Source organism: Trachymyrmex cornetzi, unplaced genomic scaffold, assembly GCF_001594075.2.
Source record: "Trachymyrmex cornetzi isolate Tcor2-1 unplaced genomic scaffold, Tcor1.1 scaffold354, whole genome shotgun sequence".
NCBI lineage: Eukaryota > Metazoa > Arthropoda > Insecta > Hymenoptera > Formicidae > Trachymyrmex > Trachymyrmex cornetzi.
In genome coordinates, this window is record NW_017298257.1 from 108,389 (window position 1) to 122,069 (window position 13,681).

The 13,681-nt window shown below is 34.2% G+C and overlaps 1 protein-coding gene across 1 annotated transcript in view; it reads left to right on the forward strand.

The window, feature by feature from the left end:
* Positions 1-13,681, forward strand: part of LOC108763323 (A disintegrin and metalloproteinase with thrombospondin motifs 9) — a 193,232-nt gene that overhangs the window by 5,181 nt on the left and 174,370 nt on the right. Inside the window, exons 2-3 of the mRNA XM_018510829.1 lie at positions 3,914-4,055; positions 4,657-4,786. Of these exons, the coding sequence (XP_018366331.1) occupies positions 3,914-4,055; positions 4,657-4,786 (272 nt within the window). The remainder of the gene's footprint in view (positions 1-3,913; positions 4,056-4,656; positions 4,787-13,681) is intronic.

Here is a 13,681-nt window from a genome sequence, read left to right on the forward strand (position 1 = left end):
AGGCAGCACGACACTTTTTTTTCAAGTGTTATGCTATTTTCTATATATAAGATGTTTAGAAATTATTAAATTTTGGTATTTTGTTTTGAAACTGCGTATCTTAGTAGATTTTGAGTAGAATTGTCGGGAACTATTGCTAAAAGTGCAAATATTTATCATTTTCTCGTACTTTAGAGGAAAACTGACGTGCCAGATTCGCGACGTTAGCACGCTATATTTTCAATCTTGTTTTTTTCATATTAAAAGTGCGTAACTATTTATTATTTTTAAGTAGAACTGTAGAACTATGAAAAGTGCTACTGGAACTGTTGTACTTTTTTTGATATCGATAGAATGCCGTGCTAGCTTCACAGATCCGCCTATAAAGACGTCATAAATAAATGACGTCATTAATTGATCAAAAAGATGACATCATTATTACATCTTAAATAGATCACATGACGTCAATAATTTAAAATTACTAACTATCGACGTCAAAATAACGACAGCTTGCTACCTGGGTAATATAGAGAGCCTCACAAGGAGAGAATGGTAAATTGTATCACGTGAATGCCCACATCCAATCAGGGCAGGAATCACATGACCAGTTTTCTCCAATCTCTTCCATACCTATGGAGCTTTGATGCCCATGTCCAATCAAAGGAGACAGGTCATATGATGCAATTTCCCACTTTCTCCCTGTGAGGCTCTCTAGGGTAATATCATAATGACGTAATGACATAGCGCCAACTTCACATAACCGCGACAATATGGCGGCTTCTGGGTACCACTTTTCTTATATTCAAGATGCGCAAGAGCATACCTAATATACAATACTTCAACCATGGTATCAACCGTTGCAAAAATATAAAGGGTGCTCACATTACCTGCAGTGCTTATAATACCCTGTTACTTAAGTTTATCAATAAATGGGAAATGACAATAAGAACCGACACTTGGTGTTGATGTGTTTGATTTTATTCAAATGTAATTGTCCATGCATCAATATAATTTTTCAGATGTTCGATTCTCGATTTAAATTCTCTTCAGTAACAATAATTCATTCAATCATTAAGTCCGGATCTACAATAGGATTTTAAGCCATAAGAAATGGACGAATCATAATCGATTATTCTCCTGGAATTCGACTGTAATTGGTCAATTTCTTACGGCTTAAGGCTTAAAATACCTATTGTAGATCCGGGGTAAAAGACGTGATCAAGTCTATCTACAGAGATTATCTTATGACAAAATCGACATTACGTTCAATGTCGATGTTTTTAATACAATACGTGATCTAACAGTGAAACGCGGCCTGTGTAAAACTGACTATCAACTTTTTCATCCGCACAGTTGTCAAACTTTTAGACTTATTTGACAAAATAATGTTTGAGTGATTGCTTAATATATAATAATTAAAGCATTATAAGAAATTTACATGATATGCTAGAACACGTTTAAAAGATATTGCCAGTTCGACAGTTACAAATGAGGGTCGTTCGCATACATAAATTATACTATCAACAATATTAAGAAACATTGGAAAGATGGAAACATCATACTATAGATAACAGATTTGAGTAAGCCAGATCTAAAAGTTCGGTGTTGTTTTTTAAATTTGAACTATTTTTTTGTTTTTGAATATGAATCATCTCAAATATGAGACATATTTCTGAAAAATTATTTCTTTTTTATTTAAGATTTTTATGCTATATCTCGATTGAATTCATGTGATAATTAACATCTATATTGGTATGCGACATCGCGGGAAGTTATATTTTAGTAGTCTTATAATTCCACGTAATTTATTAAGGCCTATACATATGCCATAGGTTATTGTTAAAAAAGTTCGATATTTTTTCAGAAATACCAGTAATAAAAGGGTATTGTAAAAAACAATCTCCTATTTTCTTTTGGATTCAAATCGTTAACATGAGAAAATTGTTTATTATTCAAACTATGAGATTTTTTGTAAAGTCTTTTTTTAATCGTGGAAGAAATCAATTCCAATGGATACTCAGAAAAACTCTTATATAATCTTGTTAAAATTCTTGGTATAGAATCTAGAATGAGATAAAAGAACTCTGTCCACCAGCCCCAAGATTCCACCTACTTTTTGATACAATGGATGTTGAGAAAAATAACTTAGATAGCGACCCAAGAAAGTGATCACGTCTTTTAATAGTTTAATAAATTATTGGTTATACTAAAGAGGATTCAAATCGAAGATCGAAATAAAATTATATTGATGCATGGACAATTAAATTTGAATAAAATCAAACACATCAAAACCAGATGTGGGCTCTTACTGGTAATTCCTATTTATTGATTTATTTCGTCAAAGCCTATAATCTCTCAATTTGTTTACTCAAGTTTGTGTTTTGGATCAGGATCTCATTGAAATGACTCCATTTCTTAGTTATTTTGATACTACTTCCTTGAATTTTATTTCCAAGAATATATCAAGGACATAGTTTTCTCTACCAAGATACAAACATGAAAATGTCTTACACAATTAAATTGTGATCGCTATTGGCACATAATTACATGTCGCAGCGCATTTGACATAAAATAGAGTACCAATAGCCTTCTTATCACTAAAAGTGCTCTATGGAAGTTTGGTAATATATAGAACTTTAATAATTTTTCAAAGAAATTTTTTAGTTGCCTTTTATAATAAAAAAGTTAGAATAATGTATATCTTTACATTTTTATTTTTCATCGTTTTAAAATATAAATTTACCTATACCCCGTGTAATGATATATGTATAAGCATTTGGATGTTAGTTGCACAGTAAACGGCAATTATTAATCACGCTTTGTATTTACTTTACTATTTCCTCATTTCCACTTTCCGCGTCGTCGAACAGATGCACGCCTTCAGATCTGGTAACTCCAGAAATTTAAGCGCTCTCGTAGATAATTGGGACAAACGATTTATTCACATCGCAGGTCCACCGCGACGAAATCTCGGATTATCTTAGCGCCACCGCCAGTTAATCGTACGAAGAAAATCTCTCATTAGGCACGTGTCCTTCTCCTTTTTACGTTCACCACCGCATCTTCCCAGCATCTTCGTAGCGCATCTCACTTCACTCGTGCCTTCCAGTTTGCTTCACTCTTCTCGCTCAGGATAAGGGATGAATAATGTACTCCCCAACCTCTGAGCAAACCTTCATGCAACCTGAATGACAAATCAGTTTGCCGTCCGAGCCAGGTCACGAATCGACGTCAGCTCTCGCCCCAGCTTCCAACACCATCTTCTCCTCAAAGAGCCAGAATTTTTGCGGGACATTTCTCGCTCTCGCATGAATCCCAATGGCACGCCGGCATTCGTCAATGTTCGTAATGTATCTGAGATACCGCCGATACTGCGAAATTCTTTTAGCTCCAACCACAGCCGAAACAGAAAAATTTCCTCTCATGTAAACAATAAATCGATATAAGTGCAATGTAACTTCTAAAACAAAATTTCTACAGCAAAATTTTTATATTCAGCATCAAACGATAATTTGTTAATACTTGCTGAAAACTGACGGAACTAAACACAAAAAATCAATAATTTCTCTCTATCTCTCCCCTCCTCTCCCCCCCCCCCCTCCCCCCCCTCTCTCTCTCTCATATAAAAGCAAACCCCTATGTAACCCCTAAATAACTTTTTTAATGCACGCAAGGATAATAATTTTGATTTATCAATTTCGATTTTGCTTGAAATATTATTATACATTTTTAATTGCCACTACTATCTTCTTCTTTCTTTTATCAATGACAAGTTACAAAATAAAAAAAACAGAAATAAATGTATTTTTAACGATTCTTTAAGGCAAGATTGTTTGTTTCTGACAATGTGTTAGAAAATAATAACGATAAGCGCGGCTAAAATCTATTATATGGAAGACATGTTTCATTAATCGAGCGTGGATTTCTGTTGCAGAAGGTTGGTTGCGACCTTCGAGTTGGTAGTAACAAGAACACAGATGTGTGTGGCGTGTGCGGAGGGAATGGATCAAGCTGCCAATCGCGGTACTCCTGGAGTTTGGAATCGATATCCGCCTGTTCCAAGTCCTGCGGTGGAGGTTGGTAATTACTGAATTAATTTAGTCATATTTCCTTACGCAAACAATTACACGAACAAAGTAGCTCAATGTTATGAGAAAATTTATCGATCGTCAATTTATTATCGTCTTCTGTCCACATTTATTTGGATCGTATTACATAAAAATACTTATAATTCTCATAACGCCAATTCGGAAAAGATAATATTTTGTATACACTGAGAGAAACGTGTTTGATATTTATGACTATAATTGGTAAAATAGTTATAGGAACTTAATCTCTTTTATTGTTGTTATTTATTTAATATTATTAATATTATATCCTATTTATAGTTCTACCAAAAAATGTGCAGTTGGCAAAAAGTAATTATAAGTTATAATTAAATTATTATAACAATCAATTATAATTAAATTACAATCATTCCTTTCTCTCAGTGTTTTGAGATTTTGCCTATATTACATGCAGTGTTTTAAACGTATATTACGTAACTATTTAAAAAACTGGCGTGTCGTTGAATAAGAAGTTAACGAGTGAAATTCACGAGCATCGCGGCATTATTTGCATGAACGTTCGCCATTAAATTGGAGGGCTAATTTGCCAGTCACGTTTTTGCACTAATAGGTTTCAAGATAGGGATGGCGGTGTGCAAATCGGTCGACGAGAGCGTCGTGGAGGACAGCTATTGCGATGCAAACAACAGACCTTCGGTGAAGTCTTTAATGCCGTGCAACACGCACCCCTGCACAACAAAGTGAGTATGTTCGGACAGACTGAACTATCTACGGTAGAACTGCATGCACGTTCTACGTCAAGGGACGTCAGGCCACTCGCATGTACAACTGAGAAGTAGATATTATAGAACTTCACTCCGCGAATTGCACGCGCGATTTCGCCCATCAAATAATAAAATATCCACTCCAAAAATGTATAAAATGTTACTTTCACCCTATCTCGCATTAGTTGGCGAATAAATCGGATTTCTTAGAGCGATATCTCAAGATTTTCAAGGAAGTGAACGCAAGAAATGAGCGGAAAATTGGGACTAGGTACGAGCGATCTTTGTTCTTACAATAATATTTCTCTTCTGTCTCACGAAAAGATTGCGAGGCAGCAATTTAAAGCCAGTTCTCGCGATGGGAATCGTCCAACAAACGACGAAATACTCCAGCGTCGACGGGACTCGGACAAAAGCTCGCGCAAACTATTCTCTCTGGATCCAACGGATACGCCGGGAAGTCGAATAGCGTTGAAAGTTTACCGTTCGGTATATAGAATCTTTTCTTTGTATTTGGATTCATGACTCGATGTTTACGGGGCGATTGGCGATCCTTGCCGATTGTCTTTCGTTGTTGTTCCGCGAACGATCAAGGATTGCTTTTGGTTGGGACTAAAAGCAAAGTAAAGCTCGTATCGGACTACACATTGAAGATCGAAATTATCGATTAAACGTTGAAGACTGTCTAATTATGATTACGATTGATAGTACATTGCAATTGATATTACATGGCGTTTAATTTAAAAAATGTCGAATAAAATAATATGTGTAAATATAAAAAAAAGAAATATAAAAAAGAAACCACTACTCTCTTACTTTTAATAATTTCTGAGAAGAAATATGTAGAAATAATCATCATATACGAAGAAGTCCTTACTTTTTAAAGAAGAGTGAAGTGATACCTCACAAAAAATATGTCATCAATAATGAATCTTTAATCTAGTCGATACCAACTAAAAATAGTATAATATCTATGTTATAATGTTTGCTCAACAATGTAACTGTTATGTCACACCAATGTGTTATATTACATTTATATTATTTGGTACAAAATTGTAACAGATGTTACATTATTTTAGTAGATGTTGACTGAGACTATGCAGTCTCAATACAATCTTAATCTTCAACATGTAATTTGATGCAGACTTAATGGAGAATAAATAGAAACAAAGGGCTAATGAGAGTATAATCGCGGTAATTCTTGCGATGATTGAATTTATTACATATTACTATAATTCAGACGTTTCGGCCTTCATTCGAGCCATCCACAATGTATCTGACCGAACAATACGTGTTGACTTCTACGGCTAAACGAGAGAGTGACCACTCATTCTATCTACACCAATTCGTCACACAAGATTGGCTAAACTAGTGGCAACAATCGAAGATGTATTCTATGTATAAAGAAAAACAAACGTTACCACGATGTGTGAATAAAGATTACAAATAAAACAAGAAAAGTCATTCACCCGTACAGCCATGAACAATTACTTAAAATTAAGAAAAATCCGCAGCTTGTCCATATTAAAAATTGAGAACGTGGTATTTCATACAAACATTACAACGATTAACAATCGAATGAGTCAAACAGAAATAAACGCTCGAAAATAATAGCCGTTAGAGACAATAATGTCAACTTTTGCGAAATTACATATCATTAAAAGCATAAACAATAAGTCAAGAAACTCTACTTACAAAAATCTAACAAAACATGAACTATATGATGAAAACAGATGAATACCTCAATCAACTAAATCAATGTAAATTATTAAGAATCGAAATATACGCATAGTGTAAAAATTCGGTATCGGACTGTAAATTTAGGCTATTTTTCTGCAACTGTATGTACACCATTTCAGCAATACGTCGTTTATATAAAAACCGTTCATTATCCATAATCTCAATGTTATCCCAATCGAAGTCATGGTTACAGTTTAATCTATGCTCTGTGATAACAGAATGATTGTTGCTATTTTTTCGGATATCATTTCGGTGTTCCATGGTTCTCGTTTTAACCGTCCGCTTTGTCTGACCGACGTATGAAGAATCACAATCATTGCAATTAATCCTATAATCAACATTCTTTTTTTACATAATAGGTAAAGGATCCTTATGTGTTTTTATGAAACAGTTGAGCTTATTAAGGCTAAAAAAGGCAAGATTCACATTCAAGTCCTTTGTGATGTCTCTAAATTTATCAGAAATCTTCGCCATGTAAGGGAACGAGGACCATGTCTTCCTTATGTCATCTATAGAAGTTTCCCTGTCACTATTTTGCTTCGACGTTTTTTTATGCACTAGAGATTTAAGACGATCATTCATTACATTGAAAATAAAATCCACCGGATAGTCATTATTTAAAAGTATTTCTATAACAAATATCAAGTTCTTTTTGTGATATTTTGGAACCGATAATAGGAAAGCCCTATCAACCATTCCCATGACAGTATCTCTCTTCTGTAAAAGAGGATGTTCAGAGAGTAAGTTCAAGTATCTCCCGGAAAATGTCGGTTTGTGATATCAATCAAATTCCAGAAATTTATTATTCTTAATGATAGTGATGTCTAAAAAATTCAATTCACTACCCTCTATCTCCATCGTAAATTGCGCAATCATAAATTGAGAATGAAAGGAATTAAAAACTTTAAAAAAAAAACTTTTAAAATCTCCGAAGTTCTGTCTAGTGGAGCTCCCATGGCAATATCATCCACATATCATACGTAAAATGGTATATAAAATCCTAAAGTATCTAAAGCTTTCTTCTCTAAATCTTGTAAAACGATGTCAGCGATTACTGGAGATAAGGGTGATCCCATAGGCATTCCAAATTTTTGTCTATAAATAACATTATCGAAGGAAAAAAAAGTAGAGTTAAACACTAATCTTAATGCGATAAAAAATTCATCTTTTGTAATATTCGTTATTTTTTAAATCAAAAGCCATTTGTAAGAGATGCTGTCAAGAGCTAATTCTATCGGTATATTCGTGAACAAAGAAACAACGTCAAGTGAGATTAAAATAAAATTGTCTTCTAACTTGGTTTTATTTAAAACATTGGTCATGGAAACTATTTTTTATGTGACTAAAAGAATTAACGCTGACTTTATAAATTATTTTATGTAAAAAAGATGCCAAAGGATATAATGGACTATCAATAGCTGAAATAATGACTCTGAGAGGTGTACCTGGTTTGTGGATTTTTGGAAGTCCATAAGCCCCCGGTAACACGCCTTCACTAACATTTAAATTATTATAAGTATAATAAGTAATAAATTCTTTTTTCTCCCATCTGGACAATAATTCTCTCAATTTTCTCGATAAAACACCGGTTTGATCCTTTTTGACTATTTCATATGTGTCTCTATCATCCAGTAAAGCTAACATCTTTTATTTATAATCTATTTTATTCATCGCCACATTCCCCTTATCAGCTCTTGTGAACATGATATCTCGATTACACTTTAAGAAAGAAATAGTTGCCTTCCACATATCAGCCAATCCATTTTTCAAACTGTCAAATAGATTAAGAGATGACGAGAGACTACCAATAATCGGTATAGCACGGTTCCTGACATCTAAACGACTACTAATGTGTAATTTGTTAATATTATTCTCTATACTTTTTATAAATTCTATTGTGGTCTTTTTAACATTAAACGGAGGAAGAGAAAAATTTTCTCCCAATTGTAGTAAACATTGAATATTAATTGGAATGTGAATAGACGTTAAGTTAATAAACCAATTATTTTTCAAATTAGTCAAAGACGAATAACACCTATTAAATCTAATGTCAGACGAATCTATACGAACCTCAACTCTGTTTCCACCTAAATAGTGGTTACCAAGTCCAGAGCGCACAGAATCATCTGAACCCTCGTTATTTTTTATATTTATGTCAGCTGAGCTATGATTGTCAGTCCCTATATTATATAATGTATAGGCTTAATGTTGAGAACTCGCTCTTTTGTTTATTTTTTTTTATAAGCCAATTCATTTTTTTGTTCAATCTAAAAATTTCTTGTTCATATAACTTTGTAAAATAAATGTTCTGTCTTCTGAAAAAGGCATCACAAATATACCAAGGAATGTGAAGAGCAATCTTTCTCACCAAATATAAAGACTATTTCTTGGAAAAGTTGATAGATCTATGAGCATCATTTAATTCGATATTAAGTATTCGGTGGATGTACAAATGTGTCGAAAAAGCAAACTTCTTAACCGTTTTGTAGTGCAACAAATTAAGTTTGTGCTTATAAATATAATACAAGTATTGAGGTACCACGTTCTCACACAAGCAAAATTTTAAGAATTTTATACGGATATTATTCTTCACAATATTCTTTTGATGTTTAGACCATAATTTAATAAAAGATAATGCACTTGTACCAAAAGTCATAAAAATAAATGCAAAAAATGAATAATGTTGTGGCTCGAATGAAGGCCGAAACGTCTGAATTATAGTAATATGTAATAAATTCAATCATCGCAAGAATTCCTGTGATTATACTCTCATTAGCCCTTTGTTTCTATTTATGACATTTTCGAGAGTTATTTTTATCAATTTATATTTAATGGAGAATGTTATTTTCTTTTAATGTTTGTGGACCGACGTTCCTATTTGAGGGCATACCTTTTTATTTTATAAACTGCTCGCTCGATTTTTATGAAACTTGAGCTATGGAATAATTTGATGCTTTATTTGAATCTGAAATCAAAAATGAAAAATTCAAAATAGTAGATTTAATATATGGCGGACAGAATTTTTAAAAAATAATTTGATTATCATAAAATTCGATTTTAGGGAGTTTTTAATTACAAAGTAATATTAATTTCTCAGTTTTGCTTTATTTGAAGCTCATTAGTATTACATAAACGATTAGTAAGTATTTCCAAACTTATTTCCAAACTAACTTTTAAACTATGCAGATTATGAACACTACAAGAATAGATCCTTTTTCATCTTTTTGAAATTCAATATTTTTAGGAATTCAAATTCAAAGATATCAAATATCTAAAACCGAGTTTCACAATATAATCAGATTTTTTCAAATTTAAATTTTAGAATTCTAAGATCAAAATTTAATTCATCCTGAAAGACTTTTAAAAAACAAGGCCTTTTACAGTTACTTTGTTAGAAAACTCCGATCCTTTCATAATGTTAACATTGCAGTGATTATATTGCAAATTTTTACTCGACAAGAAATGAGTGACTAGAAATCGTACTGTAATAAGCGGCAGACTCACGTTATAAAATTGCATTTGAAAGACGTATTACCTCGTTTCGTTGAACGGACGGTTTTCGCGATGTAATACATCTCACTCGATCTATCTCACGTCATTCGATTAATCGATTGGCGAAAACGTAAGAAAATTGCCGATTGAAATACGCGTATGTGCCTGCGACAGTGCTGCTAATCAGTATCGGTTCGTATCGTTTAACGTATCGTTTATCAAGCACCAGAAATGACGATATCGCGGATTCGCGATTACGAACCGTTGATAAATTAGCGGCTGTATCGATCGCGTAGCGAATCGGTCAGTAGCTAATTGGAGCGGCCGCGAGTTTAGTTTGAATTCAGTTCGACTAAACGACTCACCTTTCCCTCCCGAGAGAGAAACAGGATTCCGACCGCCGCATCGCGGAAAGCCCCAACCGTACTTTGAGGTAGCAATCCGGAAGTTATGATTTAATCGCACATTATGACTTATCCCTTAGTTATTCGCCACTATAGCTTAAGTGATCCGAAACCGGAAGTCATGAATTGTTATCAAAATTGAACTATCTAACCCAGTTTGCATTTAATTGCAAAATGGCACCACAGATCTCGTATACCAAAAAAATGTATTACAAAATAATGTATTATAGTACAATATTTTTAATAATAAATCACGTAATATAATTTATGTTGATAGAAGACGCAGACAAAAGAACGTCACTGACAGAAAAAATGGTAATTATTCAACTATAATTTATAGTCATTTTCGGTGCCAACTATATATAGGATAAGTTGAGGGGAGAGGGTCAGCAGATATTATGTTAGGTAAGATATTATTTATTAAAGGAATGCTAGCGCGACAGCCGAAGTTGATCGATTTCAATAGTTCAAACTTTCTTAATTCCAAATTAAAAATGTCGATGATAGTGATGTCTATAATTTATTTCTTATATTATCGTTCTACCTTACTCAATGCATATCTACATCTATCTTTATGTAACATATTGCAACGTCATTGTAAAAATTATTTGCTTCGACGCAGTATGACGACAAAATCAACAGTCCAATATTATTTTACGAATTACGTAAATAATTGTAGCTGTGAAGTTAATTAAACATATATTAACTATAATAATGATAATACAAGAGCAATCAGCCATGTGTACACAAATACAATATACTTAAGGGAATCCTAAGGGAATCCTAAAGCCGTCTGTGTATTATCAACCTAAATCGTTATTTTTGTGTAACAATTACTTTTTTCCTCTTTTACAGATTCGAAAATCTTCTTCCAGAATTAAAGTACACGCATTAATATGTGTCTGTGAGGTGGAGTTTATGCTGAGAGAACGACAAAAATTTTTTCTTAAGATTCCAATTTCGAAATTTTTTGTCGTTCTCAGCTTAAACTCTACCTCACAAACACGTATTAATGCGTATACTTTAATCCTGGAAAAGGATTTTTGAATCTGTAAAAAAGGAAAAAAGTAATTATTATTCGAAAATTAGATTTTAGTAGGTAATAAAGACAGAGTTTCAGGATCCTATATATGTAATATAATAATATACAGTCTGTAAAGTAAGAGCGTGTACAGGTTAATGTGTAGAAAAATTTATTTTTAATGATTTTTAAGTACATAGATTTGTTGTACTCCATGAAAAGAAAAATGCTATACCATTAATAATGAGTCCAGTCACCACCGGCATTGATAATTACCTGACATCTCCGAGGCATACTTTCCACTAAGTTGACTGCGTATTCGTTCGGTAAAAACCTCCAAATGAAACGAATTTGTCGTGTCAGCTGCTTCAAAGTGCATACTCTTTTTCCTCGAAGCTTGTGCTTGAGATATGCCCACACATTTTCAATGGGATTTGCATCTGGCGATTGCGATGGCCAATCAAGTGTGACGATGCCAGACCGCTCTTTCCACTCGGTGCAAAGCTTGCTCCGGTGTTTTGGGTCGTTGTCTTCCTGTAAGATCCAGTCCTCGTTTTTTTTTATGAAACATCGTTCAGCAGTCGGCAACAAATACTTTTCATAAATTTTAAGCATTTTCGGAGCATTTAAATTGTATGTAAACAGATGTAATGCTCCAAAACCTTGTTTTGAAAAGCAGCCCCAAAGATGAACTTTTACAGGGTGTTTAACGGTCTGTTGTATTAATCTATTGGTCAAGGTTGATCAGGAACGTCGGATGGTAATATATCCCCAAACAGAAGCTTCGTCCATAAAAATCATGTTGCTCCAATCTCGGTCCAAATTCTCCTTTGCCCAAGCGAGTCTTTTCATCACATGTTTTTCGCCTAACAGTGGTTTCTTCATTGTGCTTCGATATTTGATGTTATGCGTAAGGAGATGGGTTCGAATAGTTGTATGTGATATTTCTATACCCTTCTGTTTTAATTTTGCTGCTCCTTGTCGCAATGTTAAGGTAGGGTTCCGCTTAAACAAATTCACAATTTTTTTTTCCATGTTCGGCGTTACTTTGCCTATCGAGCCACGTTCTGGCAAGTCATCGACATTTTTTGTCTTCTAATATTGCTGAACCCACTTAGCGACGAACGATTTTGACTTTCCCATGTATTTAGCAGCCGCTACATATGACATTTTTGGTCCTTTCGGGTGGGATCAAAGAAACACAGCCTCGTAGCGCGATGCGTATGCGGCACTCATAGCGGTTACCGTGTTTCTCAGATAAGAATTCGACACCAACTGAATCTTTTGTGACAAAGCATTCACGACAAAGGTTCCATCTATCGACTCACACAAAAACTAGGACGATATTTGAAACCAACTGCCATTTATGCCGTACACGCTCTTACTTCACAGACTGTAATAATAATTCACAATTATTTAAGCATCCAAGATCCAGTTTTGACCGTTATAGCTTTAATTCTTTGTTAATATAGTATATGTATTATTGATAATTATTTAAGATGTTATAAAGTTCACTTGATATTAAACTTCAATGGCTACTTTCGGAGGCAACCGAGCGACGTTTCCGAAAGTAGCCATTGAGAGAGAGAGAAGTTTAATATCAAGTGAATTTTATAACATCTTAAATAATAATCAATAATACATATACTATATTAACAGAGAATTATAGAAACAAACGACCTCACTGAGTGAAGTTTGATTTGAATTATGCTGGTGGTTTCATCCGTATGGATAATGTAGTTGTACTCCTACAGGGTGTCTCAGAATAAACATCCTTAAAATGACATACTCCTGACATAATTCTAAGACAATTTTTCCTTTCCCAAAATTCTATGCGTAGCTTAGTTTTTTAATTATAAACGAAAATAGTGAGCGAATGGGTCGCGTACGGAAGGTAGGCAGGGGAGGCGCACCGTCCGACGCGGGCGCTCAGTTCCGATCAGCTGCTTGCTACGGGGTGATCCCGATTGACCACGGCTCGATTGGACACCACCAATCACAGCGACCGGTGCTTAGGAGCTTTGTAGTTTCAAGCGCTGTGAGTGGCTCGTGTCCAATTGAGCCGTGTCCAACTGGGTGCCACTCCTTGCTACGCGTGAAATGACACGATGATAAGCACGTATACGTATTTCATCTCCCTCCCCCCTCTCTCTCTCTCTTTCCTACCTTGTAAAGATGTCTTCTATCGCAGCCGAGTTGGAAAAAGACAGGATG